The sequence below is a fragment of the Crocodylus siamensis genome, chromosome 1, assembly GCF_052110815.1.
Source record: "Crocodylus siamensis isolate JL-2025a chromosome 1, ASM5211081v1, whole genome shotgun sequence".
NCBI lineage: Eukaryota > Metazoa > Chordata > Crocodylia > Crocodylidae > Crocodylus > Crocodylus siamensis.
Window position 1 is genome coordinate 399,524,561 of NC_143395.1, and position 22,770 is coordinate 399,547,330.

Below are 22,770 nucleotides of genomic sequence, written 5' to 3' on the forward strand. Positions count from 1 at the left end.
CATACTGGGAGTGCAGGACATGAATGACTGGTGCCTCCCAAGTCTGGGGGGGCATCAGATTGCCAATGGGGGAGGGGAGGTCCCCCAGCAATCAATCACTGACACTTCCGGTTTTGCGGTTGGCGCTTCCAGGGGGTGCACAGCCAATCTACACATCACCAATGGCGCAGGAACAAACCATCCTGATGTGCAGGAAGACTAGCAAGTATGGCAGAAGATCAACTTGGCTTAGCAGGAACTTTTCAGTCAGCTAAATCACAAAATGGAAGGTTATAAGAAGTGGAAAGTTGGACAGATAACTAGGGAAGAATATAAGAGCATTGCTTGGGCATGCAGAGATGAAGGCAGGACAGCCAAAGCGCAACTGGAGTTGCAGCTAGCAAGGGATGTGAAGGGTAACAAGAAGGGTTTCTACAAGTATGGAGGTAGCAAGAGGGGGAACAGGGAAAGTGCGGGTCCCTTACTAGATGGGGGAGGAGGCAACCTTGTGACACAGGATGCAGAAAAGGCTGAAGTACTCAATGCCTTTCTTGTCTCAGTCTTCACAAACAAAGTCAGCTCCCAAACTATTGCACCAGACAGCACAGTTTGGAGAGAAGGTGAGCAGCCCTCAGTGGTGCAAGAACAGGTTAGGGACTTCTTAGAAAAGCTGGATGTGAACAAGTCCACGGGGCCAGACGAGATGCACCAGAGGGTGCTGAGGGAGTTGTCTGATGTGATTGCAGAGCCATTGGGCATCATCTCTGAAAACTCATGGCAATCAGGAGAGGTCCCAGATGATTGGAAAAGGGCAAATATAGTGCCCACATTTAAGAAAGGGGAAAAGGAGGATCCAGAGAACTACAGACCAGTCAGCCTCACCTCAGTCCCTGGAAAAATCATGGAGCATCATCCTCAAGGAATCCATTTCTAAGGCACTTGGAGAAGAAAAAGGTGATTAGGAACAGTCGGCATGGATTCACCAGGGGCAAGACATGCCTTACCAACCTGATTGTACCAAAAGCCTTGCTAAAAAATCAACGTTTGCCACATCCACAGAGCCAGTCATCTCATCATAGAAAGCAGCTTCCCATAACATTCTCACAGGCAAGCTAAGGAAGTATGGGCTGGATGAATGGATGGTGAGGTGGATAGAAAACAGACTGGAGCATCAGGCTCAGAGAGTAGTAATCATGGCTCAGTGTCTAGGTAGCCTCCAGTATCAAGTGGAGTGCCCCAGGGGTCAGTTCTGGGGCTGGTTTTGTTCAATGTCTTCATCAGTGACCTGGAAGATGGCATAGAGAGCACCCCCAGCAAGTTTGCAGATGACACCAAGCTGGGTGGAGTAGTAGATATGATGGAGAGTAGAGCTAGGATCCAGAGTGACCTAGACAAATTGAATGATTGGACCCTCACACTACTGGGGAGCTCCCATGAGGCCTCCTCCAACCCCTACAGCCTCACCCGGTCCTCCAGTTTAACAGTGAGCACAGACAACCAACATAATAACCCAAGCCAATCAGCTGTAACTCAAACATAAGCCTCCTGGCTAAAACCTAACGCTAAACAAATGTTCTCTAACCCACACCATATCACACCCGTAACTAATGACTTATACCTCCAGGCCTTTCTCCTTTCTTTCCTTTCAGGGTCAAGCTCTTTTCCTCAGCCTAACCATGCCCCTTCAACCCAGCTGCCAGTCAGGAGAGGGAGGGAGAGAGAGCTCCCACAGCCGCCTGTCTCTGTTTTATGGCAGTCAGCCCTGCCCCTTCCAGTCAGCTGACCCACCAGGTGCCGCCCTTAGCTCCTCCTGGTTGCCCCTAGCAACCAGCAGCTGAGCCCATACTACTGTTGTTCAGTAGCAGGCACCTCAGTGCCCTGCTACACCTGCACTTAAGATGGAACAATCCCATGCACCAGTACAGGCTGGGGGCTGACTGTCTGGGCAGCAGCTCTACAGAAAAGGACCTGGGGGTTACAGAAGACAATAAGCTGAATATGAGCCAGCCGTGTGCCCTTGTTGCCAAGGGGGGTTCAAAAGAGGATGGAGCTATACTGTTCTTAGTGGTGTCAGATGACAGAACAAGGAGCAGCAGTCTCAAGTTGTAGTAAGGGAAACATAGGTTGGATATTAGGAAGAATTTTCTCACTAGGAAGGTGATAAAACAATGGAACAGGTTATCCAGAGAGGTGGTAGAAGCTCCATCCCTTGAGGTTTTCAAAACCCGGCTAGACAAAGCTTTGGCTGGGATGATCTAGTTGGGAATGGCCCTGCGTTGAGCAGGGGGTTAGACTAGATGACCTTCTGAGGTCCCTTCCAACACTCATTTTCTCTGATTCTATGCTACCTTAGGATGTTCAGGATGCTCAAAAAGATTCAGCCCACAGTGAAAGTATATAGCATCATTCCCATTAAAAAGAAAGAAATATTTTCCAACATGGACTCCATTGATCTTTGAATCCATTCCTGGAGCAAAACGAAGGGAAAATAGCAAGGCATGAGCTCAATAGTAAAAAGCAAAATATAGAGGAGGCTGTGAGAATTGGACTTTAGTGCAGCTATATTTTCATCCCTTGATTTCATGTATACACATAATTGGGTATTCAGAGAGTGTGAATGGTGGGGATATGAAAAATCTTTACCTGGATTTTGCTTCTGGGGGTCTTTGACACATCAGAACCCACCTAGAAATATGACCACTAGACTGTGGTGCCTGCCCCTTTCCAACTTCCAACCATCATTTCCATCTCAGCTTCTTGAAAACACAGTGATCCACTTTAATTTTCTCTCCTCTTTCAGTGGCTCCTGTTACCTCCCACTTTCTGAAAACTCTCCAGCCCTATCTCACTGTTCTGTTAGCCCCTTCCTCCCCCTAACAGCATTGGCCCAAATCCAGGGTCTCAACTCAAGTCCATATTGTTACTCCATATTTGAGAGCAGAACATGCCCCAACGTGTCCAGCTCAAACCTGACCTTCAGAAGTCCTGTAATTATCTCCTATTCCAAAGTTCCTGATCTTTGACTTCAGTCCCGAGCTGCTTGCACAGTGTCACCTCCAACCAGAGGCTAGAGAGGGTTCCATAGTAGTGCAAAAGCATTATACATAGCTATTTGTGATGCTTCTATTAGAGTGAGGGAGTGTTACACACAGGTTTTGCTACCTGCCACCACTCTTTGCTTTCTTAACCATGCATGGTATTTGCCTTTTCCCTGCAAAAGTTGTTGTGCCCAAAATCTAAAATATTTCCAAAAATAACTTAGTGTTGGCCTATTTTTCCCCAAGTGCCCCTATTAACAGTTTTGCAGTGTTGATGCAAGCTGTGAACTAAAGTAAATGACGTGTTGTAATATATTTTAATGCAAACCACAGAAGCATATAGAAAGGGAAAGAGATAAAGTATATTTTCTAGCTGGCAAGTGATGAATGCTTTAAAGAATTAAGCAGCAGTTTGAAAAATTAGAGACTGAAAAGACCTAATAGGTCATTTAGTCCATTTCTCCTGGGCCTGTATATAATTGTTTCCTATGACATACATATTTTCTAGTGCGTTATCTAGTTCAGTTTTAAATGCCTCAGATGAAGAGGCTTACACTGCCTCCCTGGAGGGACAATTCTACCATCTATTAGACCTCACTATCTTGGGTAATTATCTGAGCACCGATTTTGCAAATTAGGATGTATAATTATGAAGTCAGAAAATTCCATTTGGTAGTTTAAAAAATGTGCGGAATAACATTCATAGCACAAATATTAATCCTTGTCCTTTCTTGCACTAGCAAGTTAAACACAATCCCATGCAAACCACTTTAAAGCAATGCATTAGAAGGCAATATCACAAAGGCAGAACTGTTTGTCCTTCAACATCTATGGTAATAAGGTGCCCTTTGGGAAACAACATCCATTTTCCCATTTATCCATATTTGCTTGCTTTTACTGTTTATTCCAAGCTTAGCAATCTTAAATGCAGTTTTAGTATAAGATTCAGGGATTTTAAGGTCTAGATTAGATCATTAGATCATCTGTCTTGACCTCCTGTATAACAAAGACCATAGAATTTAATCCAGGGGAATTTTTCTGCTGTGTTGAGGCCAATACTTTGGTTTTGACTCAAGTATCTCTTTGGGAATGGTCTCCCATCGTAACTTGAATGTCTTAAGAGATGGGGAATCCATCATTTCCCTTGGTAGTTTGTTCCAGGGTTGATAATCTTCCTTGTTAGAGAAACTTTACAGAAATTATGACAACAAATTTTAAAATCTGCATAAACCAGATGAAGAGCAAACAGAAGTGCTGCACTCTTTTAACTGAGTGGTAATCTTTAAAAAACGAAGTTGATATTCTTGTTCCAATTTCTACTTAACAAATGTCCGTATCAGAAAAGAACACCCCCCAGCACATATGGCATAGACTAACTGATACCTTTTTAGGCAGTGTAAGCAGCAAAACCAAGGACTGACAGATTGCAGAATTAGCTGTCCTTTTACCCATACAGACTGGTTTAAGTACTATGGGAAAGCTTAAGGTGCCTCAGCCAATGCACATTGCTTACAGATAATATGTAAGGTGAACAGAGAATTTTGCTACTTTTACCAGTTCAGTTATTAGGCAAGAATTGAATGAAGAACACAGGAGTGGGTGGGAAATGGGTGACAGGCAGCTCCTCAAAGGTGAAGGAAGTCAAAGGTGAAGGAAGCACTGATTTTTTTAAAATTTATTTTGAGGAACATGTTTGCTAAAAGTACCTTAGAGTCTGGATACATTTAGTGAGAAATTGGCTTTTGCCAAGAAAGGCCTCAAAGACTTCTTCAAAGGTATGCATCTGCATCTGCCTGACTTGAAACCAATGGAACTAGCTGCATGCCTAAAATTAAGCATGTGCGTGGGCCCTTGAAGTAAATAGAGATATTCAAATGGTATAATCTTGTACAGGATGCGGGTCACAGGGGCTATAATGAAAGTAATAGACCATGTAATGCCATTGTAGCAAACCAAAGAGTTCAAGGTTTTTTTCTGTAAAGTTATATTGCTCATAGTCTATAAATCGTGGATCCAATGATGGTAGAGCAAAATAAAACCATTCATGTCCATTATGAGCTTTCCTGTTTCCAATGCTGTTTGAGACACAAAATTGCCCAAGATGACAAAATATGTAGGACTTCCTGTTTGTGAGAAGAAACAATAATGTCTGGGACAGATATCCAATCTTTGACACAGCAGAGAGTTTTCCTTACACTCCACCATCCATTTATTATGTGTGGTATTTCGGAAACACTGGGTTCTCCCATTTCCACAGACACTGGGGCACAGAGCAGCTAATGCCCAGATTCTCGTAGGCATATAGGCAACTGTGACTGCAATCTAGGATTAGAATTAGGTACCTAAATGTCTTGAAAGATCCGACCGCAACAGGTTTGCCAAAGCTCACCCAAACCATCCCAAGTCTTAGGCTACAGTGACTGCCATAAAAACTGCCGCCCCCTTTCTCTGAGTCAGTCAGAGTCTTTCCACTATTTTTAAATGGCCATTTTTTGTCAGCTCTAACTTGTAGCTCATATGGGAATAATTTCAACAGGCAACAGGCCCCAGTTTAAGTTTCCCCTGCATCTAGTCAAATGCAATTGTACTGAAGAAATCAGTGAATGTCTGTATACTGAAAGGTAAAATGAATGTATACTGTTACTGAAGGTGGGTTTTTTTATATATATAGCTATATATATATCTATATCTATAATATACACATATACACCAATCTTATCTATTAAAAATTAATTTAAAAATATAATCTTATCTGTTAGAACCAGGGGCTCCCAGAACTGAAAGTACGAATTGATGTAACTTGAGCCAGAGCCAATATTCTGTGGCTAGTGGCTTTAAGAATTTACATCCTTTGTGGCATGTCAGAGAGGCCCCGTGTCGCTTACATTCACCAGTGTGTTATAATAAGACATAAAATGATGGCAAATGAATTTTAAAGTAACTTTTCAGTAGGAATGCTGTTTATTTACATGTTGGCAATTCATTCAGATTAGATGATGGAAAGTGACAGGTCAGTTTCATTTTGCTGATTCTTTGCAATAGCCCAATGCTACAGTTTTTGCCATGAAAACAAGGCACAGATAGTATTTTTATTCATTCACAAACATGTTTTTCTGATTTTATGAAGATGAACTAGTTTTGTAAAACTTGAAAAACTGCAACCCATAAACATTTTTCTCTATCCGAGCATTTCTATTGCTGCTCAGCACCCTTGAGTCTTTCCACGGTAGGGACTCCACCTTTGCCAGCATACTTACAGAGAGTGGCTGGTCTGCTTTTTTCTATTTCTGCTTGGGGAGTGGTTTCTTTTTGGTGGGGGGAGGGAGGGCAAAGATGGGAATGAGCAATGCTAGGAAGCTTGCTTCTGTTACAGTGAAAGATTTTGCAGGGTTTCCTAAAGATCCTCAGCTCTTATATTTATATAATCTCTTCTGGAGATGTGAATTATTTGACAGTATCCCTTTAACAAATCAGCTAACTAAACTTTATGTTGCTTAATTGCAAAAACAAACAGTGTTCCCACAGATAAGGGATTAGTCAGATCACTGTATTTCCCTGCCCATTTACAATTACATTGACAAGGTAAAACTTTATTTTGCCATTTACATTGGTTTAATAAAATCTCTTGGGGATTTCAGAGAGCTAGAATGTCAGCGATAGGTTTCTGTCAGAAGATCAAATCTGCCTATTCCATTATATCCTAGGGTAGGAATCATATAAAACCCTATCATTAATTCACAGAAGTTTATTGAAATTAGTGGGACAGTTTACCAGCTTAAATATAAGCAGGCAAGTAAGTATTTAGCATCTAAAGTTATGACAGCCCATAAATGGTAGAAATGTTGGTAGCTCTACAGTATAAAAAAGAGGTCTGTACCCCCCTCTATCTTGCATTGTGGCTTTCAGGTTTGTGTTTCTCCTAATTACATACTCTGTCACAGTACGTTAGTATAGAGTCAAGCAAGTCTGACTCATTTTTAACAATCCCCGCAACCCGAGGCAAACGTACAGGCACACGTTCACATACACGTACACCCTCTAATCATACCCAACTTCCCATGAGCAAATATCTAATCCTCTCCTGCCTGGCAGCACAGCCGCTTTGTTTCTACAAGTGCAAACAACTGCTTCAAAGCAGCAGGGTGGTTGGGGTTTTTTTTTCTTCCTCTCCCCAGAAAGCAGTATTTTTTTTCCAGATAAACCACCAAAGCGACATCCATTTTAGAGGACGGGGACAATAAAAGTGTCCCTGTCTACCATGAAACAATCGATCTGTGTGTCTGGGGGAGGGAAGGGCCAATAATCCAAGCAAGATAGAGTTGATGCTCTCAGCCCCAGTCTGAGAGTCTGCATATGCTGACAGGGTCCTTCTATCAAAGGGGTTGTCTCAACCTTGTGACCAAGAGGTTTACAGTACTGGGGGGCTCGCACATCCCTGGTTGTTCCTGGAAGCCAGGAAGGCCTGGCGACCCGCGCATACAACTGTTCCTAGCCTCCTTGGATGCACTGTTTGCCGTGATGCCTCTTGCTTTGCAGTTTCCAGACAAGCTTACTCCAGAGCTGACTTGGAAGGCAACCAGCGCACCAAGACAGCCGCACCTTGCCCCACTTCCCCAGCAGCTGGGCTGGCTGGTTTGTGTGGTTGCCAAGTCCTCCCGCGAGCAGGGAGGCTTTTGTCTGAACCCGTGCTGACCTCAGCCACTGTCTCTGGGACTGTGGCAGCACCTGAGAGGCCCTGAACTGCAGCAAGGGATGCAGCCAGGCGCTGACCCTGGTGCCCGGCAGGGGCGGGCCAGGGGGAGCTGGTCTGGGCACCACTGCTCCCTGCCACCCAGCCCCGCCCCGCAGCGCATGGGCACCACCACGCCCACCTATTTTGCATAGCCGCGCCTCATTGGCTGGACGAAGCCCCACCCCCGCCTCACTGAGGCCGTATCCCCTCCCCCGGCTCCAAAGGCTGCCCAGAGATGAGACTCGGCCCCGCCCCCGTCCTTGTCTCAGAGGCTGCCCGGAGATGGCAACCAGCGAGCGCGCTCGCTATTGGTCGGCGCTGCTCGAGCCCTCCCGTTGGCTGGTGGCGGGGCCGGGGGGCGTGGTCGGAGCGCGGCGATTGGCGGAGCGCGGGGGGGTGTGCGCGGGGTGCCCGGCCGGGCTGGGGTCGGGTCGGCGCGGCGGCGGGGCTGGGGAAGCCGCGGAGCGGGCGCGGAGCAGCAGTACCCGGCGGTCCGCTCCCGCCATGCACCGCGGCAGCGCCGGCTCCCTGGGCAGCGGCCCCGCCGCCTGCGCCGCCGCTGACTACCGCGTCTGCACCAACTGCCGGAAGGTGCTGAGACAGGTACCGCGGGGGGCACGGCACGGCACGGCACGGCACGGCCCCGGCGGCGGCGGGGGGGGCGGCGGCTCTGCCCGCGGCCCCTTTGTGCGGCCGCAGCGGGCGAGGCCCGCGGGGCGCCGCGCTCCGCTCCTGGCCTCCAGCCTCCTCGTCCTCCTGCCTCCTTCCCTGGTCGTCCTCCTTCCTTCTGCCCTCTTTCTCTCCTCTTCTTTCCATCCTCCCTTCTCTCCTGCCCTCTTCTCCTTCAGTCCTGCCCTCCTCTGTTTCCTCCTTTCCTCCGCGCTTTGCTTCTCCTCCTTGTTCCGCGCTTTCCTTTTCCTCCCCCCCTTCTTCCGCGCTTTCCTTTTCCTCCCCCCCTTCTTCCGCGCTTTCCTTTTCCTCCCCCCCTTCTTCCGCGCTTTCCTTTTCCTCCCCCCCCCCTTCCTCCGCGCTTTCCAGGCGGTGCTGTGCACACACGGGGGCAGGGAGCGGGCAGCCACCCCAGTGGGCCAGGTCGGGCAGAGAAGGAGCCTGCCTTCAAGCCCCACGGCTGCAGCCTGTTTGAAGGGAAGCTGCATCTCCTTAAACGTGTGCACTTGGCATGGCAAGGGGGTTTTTGTTAGTTTGGTTTTTTTTAATTGCCATAAGCTCCTGGATTGTGTTACAGTGGGTCCTCGGGGCTGGACTGGTTGCAGGGCAGTTTGTCATGGATCAGAAGCTCTGAGCGGCTCAGCGCAAATGGGAACCAGTTTGCGGCAGAGGCTGTGCGCTCGCGAAACTTGAGCGGGCGGGTTTATCTGCAGGAGAACTTGCCTGAAAAGCGAACGTGCCCACGGTGCGAGCAGCCCCGAGGCAGCCGCTTCAGACTTGACATACAGCTGAAGTTGTTGGCTAAGCAAATTTTTAATGCCAAATGTGCCTGTGGCTAAGGCAGGGAGGGGGAGATTGAGCTGTTCTGCCAAATACCCACAGTTTTTTTTTTTTATGTTGACAAGTAACTTGAGGCTTGGCAGCCGTTGCATTTTCAGGATTCAAGTGTAAATTTTGCAACTTCTGAAGCCATAATCCCCTGCCATTGGTAGGGCTTTTGTTCCAGACCTTTTAAATGCTAGCAACTGTAACTGTGCTGTGCTTTCTGTACAGATTTTTTTAATAGCTATTGTCTTTTCTATTCATCATTTCAGATGCATCAAAAATATTTTGATTAGCTGTTGCTAGTCAGATACACTTCATAGGGTTCTGGTGACATGCATAGATCTTAGGTAGATGAGTACTGCACTGGAGGCTGGTGGGTAGGTAAGATGTTTACAGCTTGGTGCTGCTTTGCCTTGTGAATTGCCTGCTGGAGGCCCGTGCAACTGCTCGTACTGCAGGATTCACTCATTTCAGCAGCAGTTTCAGAAACTGAAAGCAGAGAGGGAAGACAGATATTTTGTGATCAGACTGATTGTGGTTTGACAGGTCTTCAGGCTACCCCACAGATAAAATAGCATAGAACTTCTCCTTCCCTAAATATCTAAAACTTTTGGTATAATAAAATCACTCTCAACTCCAGCCTACATTACAGAGCACCAGACAGCAAAGCCAATAATTAAATAGACTCCAGCACCACATTAGTTACCTTAGCTGACAAGTAGAAAATACAGAATTTTTCCTGATGTAAACGAGTTAGAATCTTTGGCTCAGATCTTAACATATAAGTTAAACTCAAGATCAGTGTTGCTGTATCTGGTCTACTGTCAGTGCTCTAAAGCTTGGGCAACAATATGCTTGACAAACGATTGACCCAAAAACTCCTTAAATATGTGCTTGCATCTTTAAACTGCTCAAATACATTCTGAGTAATAACTGTTAGTAATGGGCAGGGTAATATTGGAGTGAGGAAAAACAAGTCTTCCACCCTGTGGCTTATAACCAGGGATCCTGGTTTTCTCTGATAAAAAGAAAAACAAAATCAACAGTTTTCAGATTAAAATGAAATGCTACTAATATCTACCTAAGTGGCATTTCATTTTAAACCACAGAAAAATGTGGATTTTGGTTTACTTATTTTAATCACAGAAAAATGTGGATTTTGGTTTACTTATTTTAATCCAAAAATTGGGGATTTTTTTTTTATCGGAGAAAACCAGGATCCCTGGTAATAACAAAATTCCAAACAGTCTAACAGAATATAAGCTCCCTTGGGTAAATCTTGGTCTCCCAGTGAAGGATAAATGGAGGGATACAAACTTTAGTGCGTAAAGTCTCAGTTGATGTTAGATTCATCAGGAATGGCCTTTTTTTAGAAAGGTGGTTTCAGTCCTTGGAGAGAATTAATCCCAACTTTTCTGTCTACAGTGGAGAGAGAGGGTAAGCACTCGGCCCCGAAAAGATGTACAGTAATGAGCTAAAAGCCCCACTGGCTGGATAAAATCATCTGTCAAGCTAGGTCTGCCATCATGGGCTAAGCATAAGCTAAAAGGTGTTGTGCAAGTAGTAAGAGGCAGCTAAAAATGCAACTGTTTGCTTTGTAGAATTCAAGAGGTCTTTTAGGAATGCCTTCTTGCTAAGTTAAGGAAACTGTTGTAGTACAGTCCCAGTAATTTAGTATCTGATTAAAAGTATGCCTAACTGGGCAGTACTTGTAAAGCTAGGCATCATTTTCTGTGTAATGTTTTTATGGTATTGTTTGCTTTAAAGACCCTAGTGGTCAAATACTACTGAAAGAAATAGAGATACTTCAGATACCTAGTTGGGTTTTTTTTAAGTAGCTGCATTCCTCCAGCAGTGCAGAATGCTCTTACTAATGGTTATAAAGGTTTGTTCCTCTCTTGGAGCTCTATCATAGCCTTAATTTTTTTTAGTTTCTCAAAGATGTTAACCTGCAGAAATCCCTTTACCTTTTTTAAAAATAGTTTCCCATAACTAATTAACATGCTATAGCATGAAACCAGAGATATGTTTATTTATCAGTGCCACTGTTGCCAATTATTTTGATTTTATCACAGATTTTATATTCAGTATTTCTTAGTCCCACCTTTGGAAGTTATGCCATTAGATAAGTGTCTTGGTATTGTTTTTCTAAGTTTCTAGCTCCATAAGAAGAAGAAGAAAAAAAATGGTTAGAAATGTGAATTCTAAAAGGCTCAGAAACTAGAAGGGAACTCCAAATACATACTTTTCTCTTCAAAAAAATCTCCTCTCCTCGCTCCCCTTTTTTAACTACTTATGATTTAGGAGAGGGTGGGGCTTGACATATGACAAATGCTTAATTCTAATCCCAAATTACTAATACTCTTGGGTTGGCAATAATGCCTTTGTTTTCTTATCCTCTGGTTAACATATGTCTTTGACAGGATGTGTCTAGTTTTAATAAGCAAAAGCAATTTCATTCCTTTATAGCCTATTTCTGGAAGCATTTGCAAAATTCTACAGTAGGAGACTTTTCCTTTCCTCTAGAAAAAAAATGCTGCACTGAAAAAGCAAGAAAGGTCTTTCCTTTGTTCACCAGCCCTCCCCCAAAACACACACCTCAGTCTTGCACTGTTCTGTATCTTTGCAGACTCTGACCCATTTGGATAACTGCTGCCTCCCCCCCACCCTGTTTAATTATTGCCTTTGCTCTCTGGTATCAGAAAGAGCTATTGTTCTCTCAGCATGCACCATGATATTGAACATTCCTCTGGCATTCTTGCACTTAATTCCAAAAAAGTAGAGAAAAATATTCCTCACATTTTTCTAATCTAAACTGCTGAAAATCAGAAAATGGAACTGTGAAATTCTCATTAAGCCTGAACTTCAGTGGTATGAGTGAAAATAACACCCCAGTGAAAGGTCAGTGACTTGCAATGAACAGAAGTTAGACCCAATTTTCTAGAAAGGCAATTTGGCTATAACAATCGTTTTCTGAGTTTCTGGCCAAATTACAAGGCAACAATGGAAGTAGTATTGGAAGGGGGAAGGTTCATTTTTTTTCATAAGAAGCTTTGAGATTATTCACTGGGCAAATTAAGCACAAAGCGGCTATTCCTATTGCAGTTTTCTTCTGTTGGGTAGGTGGTGGAGTTAAAGCACCAGACCATGAGTTAGTAGACCTGGATTATGTGGTTTTCAGCATGGATGATTGACTTGGACTCAGGCAAATCATTTAATCTGCACCTTAAATTCCCCTTCTGTAAATGGGAGGCTAATGCTGACTTACCTTGATGGTGTGTTTTGAAATCTACTTCAGCAAAGTATGTTGTAAGGGTGTTTGTTCTTTTCCCTTTTGGCAAGGGGAATGCTGATATCAGGTTGAGAACTGCTCTGTTTGGCAATCTCCATTGGCTTGAGAGAGAATAGTAATTGGATTCTTCCTTCTTTCCTGGTTTTGCTTGGTTGAGGGATTTACATTTGTGAACTACTTCTGTTTCTCTCTTCCTGTGTGGCTAAAAGAATGGGCTATAAGAGATGGAACACCTGACTCTTCTGAGTACCTGGGTTTGCTTAGTGGGTCACTCTGCCCAGACTGGACTCCTTCCCAGTTAAGAAGGAACTCAGACTGCAGGAGGAAGAAGGTAGTATGTGACTTCTTAATAATCAGCTGAGCAGCATCGTAAATGTAGACGATCTATACTTCTTTTCTTTTTTTAATTATTTTTTCCTCCTACTCTGTCCCTAGGCCCACTTACAAAGCTTCTTGCCAGCATTTCCCCTGCAGTAGAGCTTGATGGCATGGCACCTTAGTTTTACAAAAGCTACATCGATAACGGTATATATGTGTGCAACTACAGTATGTGGGCAGTGCCCCCACTTGTAAATATTTTTTGTTGGGTAACATAGCTTTGAGCCAGTATTTTAAATGGGTTGGGGAAATGACTCACGAGTTATTTCATCTTCTCGGCACTTTACCCTGGGCACTTATACGAATATGGTTGGTAACAAAGGATGTTGTGTTCAGTAACAATTTTTTAAATTTAGTTTTTAAACTGGATAAATTTTACCTCGAGATTGAACACATATTACAGTTAGAAAAATAGTATTCCATATGAATATCAGCTTTTTATTCCAATGCTTCAAGAGTATTACAGGCCACTTGCCACTGTAAAACTTGACAGAGTTAACATGTCAAAAGAGACTACCTATGCACTCTGTATTTAATTAGGTACTCTGCCTAATTAAATTATTGTGTTTGTTGTTGGAATTTATTTTTGGTTATGCAAATTGTTGCATGAACTTCAAAATAGGAGCTGGAGTTGTCTGATGGCTCTCTTGATGCAGACCAGCTCTTCGGGGATTCAACGGAAACTGCGTAATAGAGTGGAACTCACTTCAGTAGCAGGGTTCCTCTCCAGACAGACTGAAACCAAAGGTGATTGTGTTCACAAAACAAGAGGGCAGCCTTGCCTGTTTACTGTGGTTGATAAAATGCTGTTCAGTTGGCTAAAGGAAAATGTATTATGAAATTAAATTGTCTTACTAAAGTCTATGCTTGTAACATTGGACTTAACTAAGAGAATGTTTTAATATTCCTTGAAGGGTTCCCTTGATTGGTTTAGATATCTCCCAACCATCAACTTAAAATTGTTTGGAGAAAGGATGCTTAACAGAAATCAAGAGTTTTGAGTTTAAGGTGGGCTTCACAAGGTTTTTCACATCTATCCAGGAACTTGTTGCCTAAACACTCAAAGCGATAGAAAAGAAAATATCACTTTTGAGTTTCAGCATTTCATTTCATACAGTCAACATGACATATCGGACTTCTTCCCTATCATTCAAACTCAGCTGCTCCTGAGAGAATCCTGAATGGATTTGTAAGAAGGACTTTGAATTTAGTCTTTGGGCACTGACAGATGTGCAGCTTCCTGCTGTAACTCATGGCGCTTTACAGGAAGCGCCACGAGTTACAGCAACCCTCCCCTGCCACCCAATAGACGTTCTCCATTGCGGGGGAATCGAGATTCAGTTTGGAGCTGGCTGCATGTCTGCAGCTTTCCTCACCTAGGTTCTCCACCCCCCCAGCTCCAGTGCGGTCTTCAGGATGGGAGCAGGGAGAAGGGAGGAGAGGGAGCTTGGACTGGGGATTGCCCAGCCTGGGCTGGAGGGTGGGGTGCATAGATTGGGGTCTCCCTGAGATGGAGGGGCTCCAAACCACCCACTCCACCCTCCAGTGCAGGCTGGGCAAACCCCAGCCTGAGCTTCTTCCTTTCTCTTCTCCCCCTCCCATCTGAAGACTGCACCAAGGGTGGGGCTGGACTGCATGAGCCCAACCCTGCTCCCAGCAGGGCCTGGCAGAAGTTAATGAAAGTGCTCTGCTTTGGAACACCTTCATCTGAACGCCTGTGTAATGAAGGTTCAGATGGTCGTATGACGGGGCACTTTTTGAAGTGTTTTGCAGCCATGCTCTTCTGTTAGGGCATGGCTACAGAGTGCTTCATGGGGCTGATCACGTGACAGAACGTCACTTCTGATGTAAAGAAGTGCCCTTTGTTTACGTCAGAAACTTGCCTTGATTCCAGTATTTGGTGGGCAGCCACCAATATAGTTGCATTGGTGTAAACCGTGCACTAATGAAGAGATGCCATGACTTGCACCAGTGGAACTTCTGCACAGATCACAACTTGCACATGTTTAGGATCCAAAGTGGTCCTGATGCAGCTACAGTGGTAGCTGATTATCAGTCACCAATGGCAGTTTACCAATGAAGGGCATACCTTTATCACTATTGCTTTATAGCTAAGATGCCAAAGAACTGTCAAATTAACAGCCTTTATCTTTGCTCAGTCTGTCTGTCTGAGATTTATTCATACTTCCTCTCTATCTCGCTCTCTCAGCTTACTGAAACTGAAAGATGCATGCATCAGAGCAGGGGAAAGTTGTTTGATTTGGGCAGTGTTACCAATCATATCTTCAATCCATGAATGTCTAAGTTATTGGAGCTGGTTGCTCTTTAATGCACAGGGAAGCAGGCACAGCATCTTTGCCAGATGGGGATTTTTGCAATTCTCTTTCCTGTGCCTTTTTCTAAAGTTTTATTGCTAAACCTTTTGTTCCACCTGACATATTTTGTGAAACATTCCAACTCCGTAAACATTTGAAAGAGTTCTTCAAATGTGTAGAGAGCTGCATAAGTGCTGGAACAATCTATCTTAATTGCTTTGACTTGCATGGAAATCATTTGCTTTTGGGGGGTTCTAAAATGTCCTTTTAAAGGAGATGATCTTCTAACTTGGGGCTGTCAAACATATGGCCCCTTGAACCATTTCAGCTGGTCTGCTGGAAGTCCGGCATAGCTAGTGGGACGTGACCTGCTGCAGAAATCGGGGTCCTCTGGTTCCAGTGGATATAGCCATCAGCAGCAAGGGGGAGAGCGAGGGCTGTGCCCTTGCTTGCCATGCCACTGCCTGATCCCTGACCCACACTGCTGCCTGAAAGTGGACTTGTGGCATTAGCCCTGGACCCAGATCCCATCGCTGCATTGTATTATCAGAATTTGGATATTTCTACAGGAGCACTCTATGCAGGCTTCAGAATGGTTTGAGACACTTAAATACGAAAGTTATGGTTAAAGACATCTCCCATTCTGAAGACAGCACCAGGGGTGGGGCCATGCTGCTAAAACATAAGCACTAATAATGGAAAAAGAATAAAAATACAAAACATCTTTAAACTGCTCCTAAGAGTATCTTGTGAAACATTTTTGACTGTTTGAACTAATCCCCCTCTTGTTTGTGATACTTTGTGGTGGCTTTCACAAATGATTATGTGGAAAAGTCATATTTGGAAGGAATGTAAAGTATTTCTAACTTCACTTGCTGTGATTTAGCTGGAAAAGAATAAGAAAGTTTGCATCATGTGACCTGTTTGCATCATGTGACCTGCAAGCTCCCATAGACCACATCTAAATTCTCTGTAGACCACCATTGGTTCATGGATCTTTATTAGAACTGTTATCTCAAATCTTCAAACATGAGCAAATCTCATGGGGTTTTTATGTGCAAATGCTACATGAAATAGTTGCCTCTAGGAACCCCCAGCAACAGAATAACCACCCATTATCTTTAGTGATACAGAAGACTCATGGAAGGAACTTAGTATCTAATTCCCCATTTTTATTCAGGGTTCTTGTAACTTAGTATAAATGATGTTCTTATTTATAAACATGAAGTGTGTTGATTTGTACACTTCACAATTAACAAATATAATAATTTTCTATAATTTTGAACCTAAAATGTTATACTCCCTTCTGGGGCTTAACCCTTCCAATGCAGGAAACAGATACAAAGACAGAGTAAATCACATCATATATGTCAGGGCGGACAATTATTTGGGCTCATGGGCCACATAGGGAGTTTTCACAATCTCCACCCTGGAGTGCGGAGGGAATTAGCAGAGGTCATTGCGGGACCCCTGGCACAGCTTTACGAGCACTCGTGGTGCTCTGGCGAGGTGCCAGAACACTGGAAAAGGGCCAGTGCATTCCCCGTTTTCAAAAAAAGGGAGGAAGGAGGACCCAGGAAACTGCAGGCCTGTTAGTCTTACCTTGGTCCTGGGGAAGCTCTTTGAGAAAATTATCCAGGAGCACACCCGCTTGCCCCTTGCAGGGGAGTGTATTTTTAGAGGCAACCAACATGGGTTCATTAGAGGCAGGTCCTGTTAGACCAACCTGGTGGCCTTCTATGACTAGGTCACACAATCCTTGGACACGGGTGTTGTAGTGGATGTAGTCTTTCTGGACTTTAGGGAGGCCTTCAACACTGTCTCTCACCCCATTCTTGTTAAAAAAAATTAGGAGATTGTGGTATCGATGCCTACACAGTCAGATGGGTCACCAATTGGCTGGAGGGCCGCACCCAGAGAGCAGTGGTAGACAGGTCATTTTCGACTTGGAGGGATGTGGGCAGCGGGGTCCCCCAGGGCTTGGTCCTCAGGCCCACTCCATTCAACATGACACTAAAATGTGGGGAGAAGTGGGCACGCTAGAAGGGAGGGACAGGCTGCAATTGGATCTGGACAGGTTACAGGGTTGGGCAAATGAGAACAAGATGGGATTCAATACTGACAAGTGCAGGGTGATGCACCTAGGGAGAAAAAATCAGCAGCATATCTACAGGCTGGGGAACTCCCTTCTCATCAGCACAGAGGCAGAAAAGACCTTGGAGTCATTATAGACTCCCAGATGAACATGGGCTGACAGTGTTGGGGATGCAGTCAGGAAGGCTAACCGCACCTTGTCATGCATCCACAGGTGCATCACGAGCAGGTTCAAGGAGGTGTCTATGAGACACTGGTCAGGCTGCAGCTGGAGTACTGCATCCACTTCTGGGTGCCACGTTTCAGGAGAGATGTGGACAGCATTGGGAGGGTCCAGAGGAGGGCCACTCGCGTGATCAGGGGGCAGCAAGGCAGGCCCTATGCGGGGGGGGCTACAGGACCTGAACCTGTTCATCCTTCACAAGAGAAGGCTGAGAGGGGATCTGGTGGCCATCTGTAAACTAGTCAGGGGGGACCAGCAGGGAATGGGAAAGTCCCTGTTCCCCCGAGCACTACAGGGAGTAACAAGGAACAACAGCCATAAGTTGATTGAGAATAGGTTCAGGCTAGACATCAGGAGGTGCTACTTCACTGTCAGGGTGGCTAGGATCTGGAACCAACTTCCAAGCGAAGTAGTGCTGGCTCCTACCCTGGGGGGGCTTCAAAAGGAGGCTAGATGGACACCTGGCCAGGGTCGTTTGACCCCAGCATTCTTTCCTGCCATGGCAGGGGGTCAGATTTGATGATCTGCTCAGGTCCCTTCCGACCCTACTAACTATGAAACTACGGTGAGCTGTTGTTGGCTGGGTCAGCACCCTCCCTTCCCCACGCAGTAGCTCACCAGAACTCCCTAAGTGACTCTGCTCTCCACTTGGCTGGCTGGCTGGGATGGGGCCGCAGGCGGGCAGTGAGTGGCAGCTGGGAGCTGGGCTCATGGCGTGGGGCTGGGGTCTGGGTCAGAGCCACAATTCGCTGCCCCCACACCCCTGCAATGGGTGCTGGTTCCGTGGACAGGGGCAAGCAAGGAGTAGATCTCAGTTCTGCCCCAGGCCCTGGCCCTGTGCTGTCAATACCCTCTGATCTCACCTCATGATCCTGGCCTTCCCCACCCATCCTGCTCCCAAACACCACTCCCTGCCTGCCTGTGGCTCCATCGCACCTGCCCACCTGTGTACCCTGCCTGTGCAAGTCCTACCCCTGTCTGGGTGTGGAGCAGACAGGTTGGGGTACCTGGGTAGCAAGGCTGGGTTTGGCAGCAGCAGCAGCCAGAAGGAACCGTTGCTGCCAGGAAGCAGGTCTGGCCACTGTGCCACCCCACCCCACCATGTGCCCGAGGTGGTGGGACCAGTCCCATGTACCACAACTGAGGGAGCTGCTGTGGGCTGGACAGAATCCTTCAGTGGGCCAAACCCAGCCCATGGGCAGTATTTTGCCCAGCCTTGATGTAAGATGTTTTACCTAGAGTGCTGAATTTCTTAGTTAACCTATGGAGTTGCCAGTGTGCAAAACAAAATGCCATATTAGTGACAATGTAGAAGAAAAACGCTGCCTTAGTTTAAAACTATTTTTAGAGGACTACAACGGTCGAAACATTACATGCTTCAGGGTACCAGGTATGGTTCTTACGGCATGTCTCCATGGTCAAACTGTCCTGATCTAAAACCATTTTTAAAGGACTACAGGGCTGCTTATTCAGGAGCAACTTCTGTTTATAGTCTCTGGGCTGTTACTACTTTAGTATTGCTTTGTAATATCAACAAAATAGAATTCAGAGCCACCATATGTTCTCTCTCATTCGTATGAATTCTGCAGTTGGAAATGATTAAATATGAAAGTGCCATAACAATACTGAACCCAGACCTAATTTTAACAGTGTATTCTTGTAAATATGTTTAATATCACCTACCTTAGCATGTGGCAAAAGGAATAATATGGTTAAATTATTGGGTACATATACTTGAAGGGTTTTTAACTATATAGTTCTAAATCTCTTTTAATATAATTATCCCTATTAACTGAAAAAGCTAATAAAATCATTCCCTTAAATTTGATTGACATGCGTCTCAGTAAAGAACAGTTGTCATTGATCAGAGGTGTGGAAATAGTAATTTGTTCTCGTATTTAGAAATTAGATGTAGACCTCTAATAAACATTGTGCCCACACGCTGTCTAAATATTCTACCTGATACCAGTTGGACCACATCCAATTTGAAGGAAGACTTGAAACATATGACAGTATGTTTTGTGTCTTGCGGTTGAGCGTGCATGGCATATGCAAATACCCGCTGGTTGGCTGTTCAGAGGCAAAGAAAAAACTCTTATGAAAGTCAGTGTCAGAATTTGATTAGTTTATTGAACTTTCGCTAAACTACTCCAATAACAAAAGTAGCATCTGAAAAGGAGGGCAGACATTTTTAATGTTAAACTGTAGTGTGTAGCTTTAAGTTGCGTTGACTTTGTGCGTTCAGTACTTTTAGCTATGTAAAGTAAAACCTATTGGGGAAAGTCTTACATAGATTCTGTTCTCACTCAGTGATCATTTTAATTTTTAGATGTAATCCACTTCTGTCCCAGTTACAGGCCACTTGTATCTCTGTCCCTTTTTGTTTCTGTAGAGCAAGACCCTCTAGTCCAGTGGTCTCCAAAGTGGGGTGTGTACAAGACTATCCATTGGGGTGCGGGAAGAAAATATTAGAACTTCTATTTATGTAGATAGGGGTGCGTGATCAAAAAAGTGTGGAGACCACTGCTCTAGTCTACACGTACTGCACATGGGCAGCCTGGGAGCCTGATCCAGACTGCCCCTGGAACTAGCATGCAAGGCCTGTCAAGCATAGGTACCATATGCAGCACACACCCTGAACACCCCTTGTGCTGCATGCAACATGCGTGGCACTGAGTCTAGCCAGTGTGCCACATGGAGCAGCAGAGCCAGAGCCGGTGCATGCCCCATGCAGTCTTTGGATCAGTCTAGAGACCCATGGGCTGGACCATAAGGCTCCATAGGTAGGATTCAGCCTGCAGGCTGGATGTTTGACATCCCTACTCTAAATAGAGAATACAGCACATCTCATTGCTGACTGTCACCCAAGACCTAGGTTAAGATACAGACATGTAATCAAAGATTTTTTACACAATTATCATGACAGTATCAGGGATTGGATGGTTTTGGGATGGAGCCTTTCCCCGTAGGTTTCTTGTTGAAATTCAGCCAAGGCTGGTATGATAAGAAAAGCAGTTGTCAAGTTGGGTAAAACCCATCATGTCCCAGTGCAGTTCTTTGGAAGCAGGTGTCTAGATGAAATAATTGTCCAAAATATCTATTCTTAGGAAATTCCTCAAGTGAAGAGCAGTAAAAGCTTTAGCAGTAATGTACTCTGTCCGAGAGGTGACCCCTAGTTTAGAGTTGAAGCATGTTGGTTAAGACAATGTTTCCCCAGACTTTTAATGTCTTGGGTACACCTTTTTCTGCATTAAAACTAGCAGCACACTTCAGTCACCATTCCACCACTCTTGCAGTATAACCTTGGGAATCACTGTTTTAAGATATCTTGTGCCTCTTCATCTTTACTCACCTCAGCTTAAGTAGTCAAATAAAGAAGGCTTGAAAACAGCAAATAAATGTCTTCCTTAATAAATGGCAAGGACAGACACCTGCTGCTTGCATTTGATAGCTTATGCTGGCAGATCATAATGTTGAGTGTTCCCTTCCAAATAAAGGTGTGAGAGCACCATCAGTGTTTATACTTTTTTGTTAGAGTTATAACACAGCCACTGTATGTGTTTGTTTGTTGCACATGCCCACCCAGTGAACTGAACCCCCCCACAAACTCAGTACAGTAAACCTTGCAAATCAAGAGAAGACAGCAGTATATGTAAAATTGTCAAATACTGTAGCCATTAAAATTGAGAGAGAACCTGACATCCAAGATTAAATATTTATAAAATCTTTAAAAATACTTTGGCAAGAGTTTTTTAAAGAATCAGTTGATTCACCACATTGTTAAAATAGACCTGCAGACCTAGTGACTGATTGGAATTTTAATATACCAAGTTCCTGTTGCAGAGGATGGCATGACCAATATCTTCTGATATTATAAATAGAGTTCAACACTACTGGTACATTTCTGGGTGTATATTATCTGCATCAGCAAAACCAAACCGTGTTTTCTGATGGACACGCGTTCAATAGAAAGAACTTTGTTAGGACTCTTTGCACTTGCTTTTTAAGATAAGTCTACTAGTGAAGTACTACAGCTTAATAGAATAGAATAGTGCACAAGATCTTAAAGTAACTAATTGTTCATGAATTTGTGCAATGAGAAATGATCCATGTAGAATTAAACAGCATAATTAAAAGGACTGGTAACTAAAACTGAGGAGCTGCTTTGGACTGAATATGTACAGTGTATGGTAAACATTATGTACTGTGGGCCGAGTTTAGCTTAAAAGTCTTCTTTTTTTTTTTTTTTAGGTAATGCCTATTGCTAGTTACATAACTGGCTTTAACTTCCACATGTAACTTTCATCAGCAGGAAATTCATTATTATTATATTATTATTATTATTATTATTATTATTTAGCAACTGTACAGCAGTGTTTTCCAACTCCATCATGATAGCTTTTATAGGTGATACTTTTATCTTGTGTATGTTACACATGGAGTTGAAGTAAGGTCCAACTAGTCAGCAGTTGGTAAAATACCTGACACACCTGGGACACCACGCTGAGAAGTTGAGACCCTTTTGAAGACTCCAATTATTGTAATTGTGCCTAAGAAAAAAGGGCATTCATGAGCAGAAGACGGGTGTTTAGATGATGGGGGACTCCTGGAGACTATAATACTTAACTAACCTATCATGCTTCCTGTTCTTAACGATAGATATGAAGCAGTTTTGTTTCTCCCTTGTTTTTTGGTAACTTAATATTCATGAAATATTAAAGCATTTCCCACTTCAAGTCTTACATTTGTTGTTCATCCTTTTGCTACATAAAAAAATACATTTCAGAAAGGTTGTTTGAAAATCAACTGCTCCTACCACGTGCATCTTTTCCAGTGTCTCGTAATAGAATTTGGTTTTATATAACGCCCCAGGAATGAGAGGTACTTTGGATAATTTTCCATAGCAGTGAGTGAGATGACAGTAGCAGTGTATAATGTGACAGCATTTATTTGTTCAGCAATAGTTTTTACACAGCTGAGGGCACTAGAACTTAATTTACTGCGAGGGAGTATTGGCTGGGACACATGAACAACTTCCTCTTTTCAAATAGTGCCCTTGGTTCTTAATCTACACCTGAACATCTGTTGAGAGGTGTCAGAAAGCATCTCTCAAACATCCTGCTCCAGCAGCAGTTTGGTCATGTCATTTACCTGTAGACTGGGAAAAGCAAAGCAAACAATGCTAGATAAATGAGCAAATCAACAAAAATGCTGCTCTATAGCAG

At 44.2% G+C, this 22,770-nt stretch overlaps 1 protein-coding gene across 1 annotated transcript in view; it reads left to right on the forward strand.

The window, feature by feature from the left end:
* The first annotated feature begins 8,164 nt into the window (after positions 1-8,164).
* Positions 8,165-22,770, forward strand: part of SESN3 (sestrin 3) — a 66,910-nt gene continuing 52,304 nt past the window's right edge. The window contains exon 1 of the mRNA XM_090030399.1: positions 8,165-8,352. Within this exon, the coding sequence (XP_089886525.1) occupies positions 8,254-8,352 (99 nt within the window). The 5' untranslated portion in view covers positions 8,165-8,253. The remainder of the gene's footprint in view (positions 8,353-22,770) is intronic.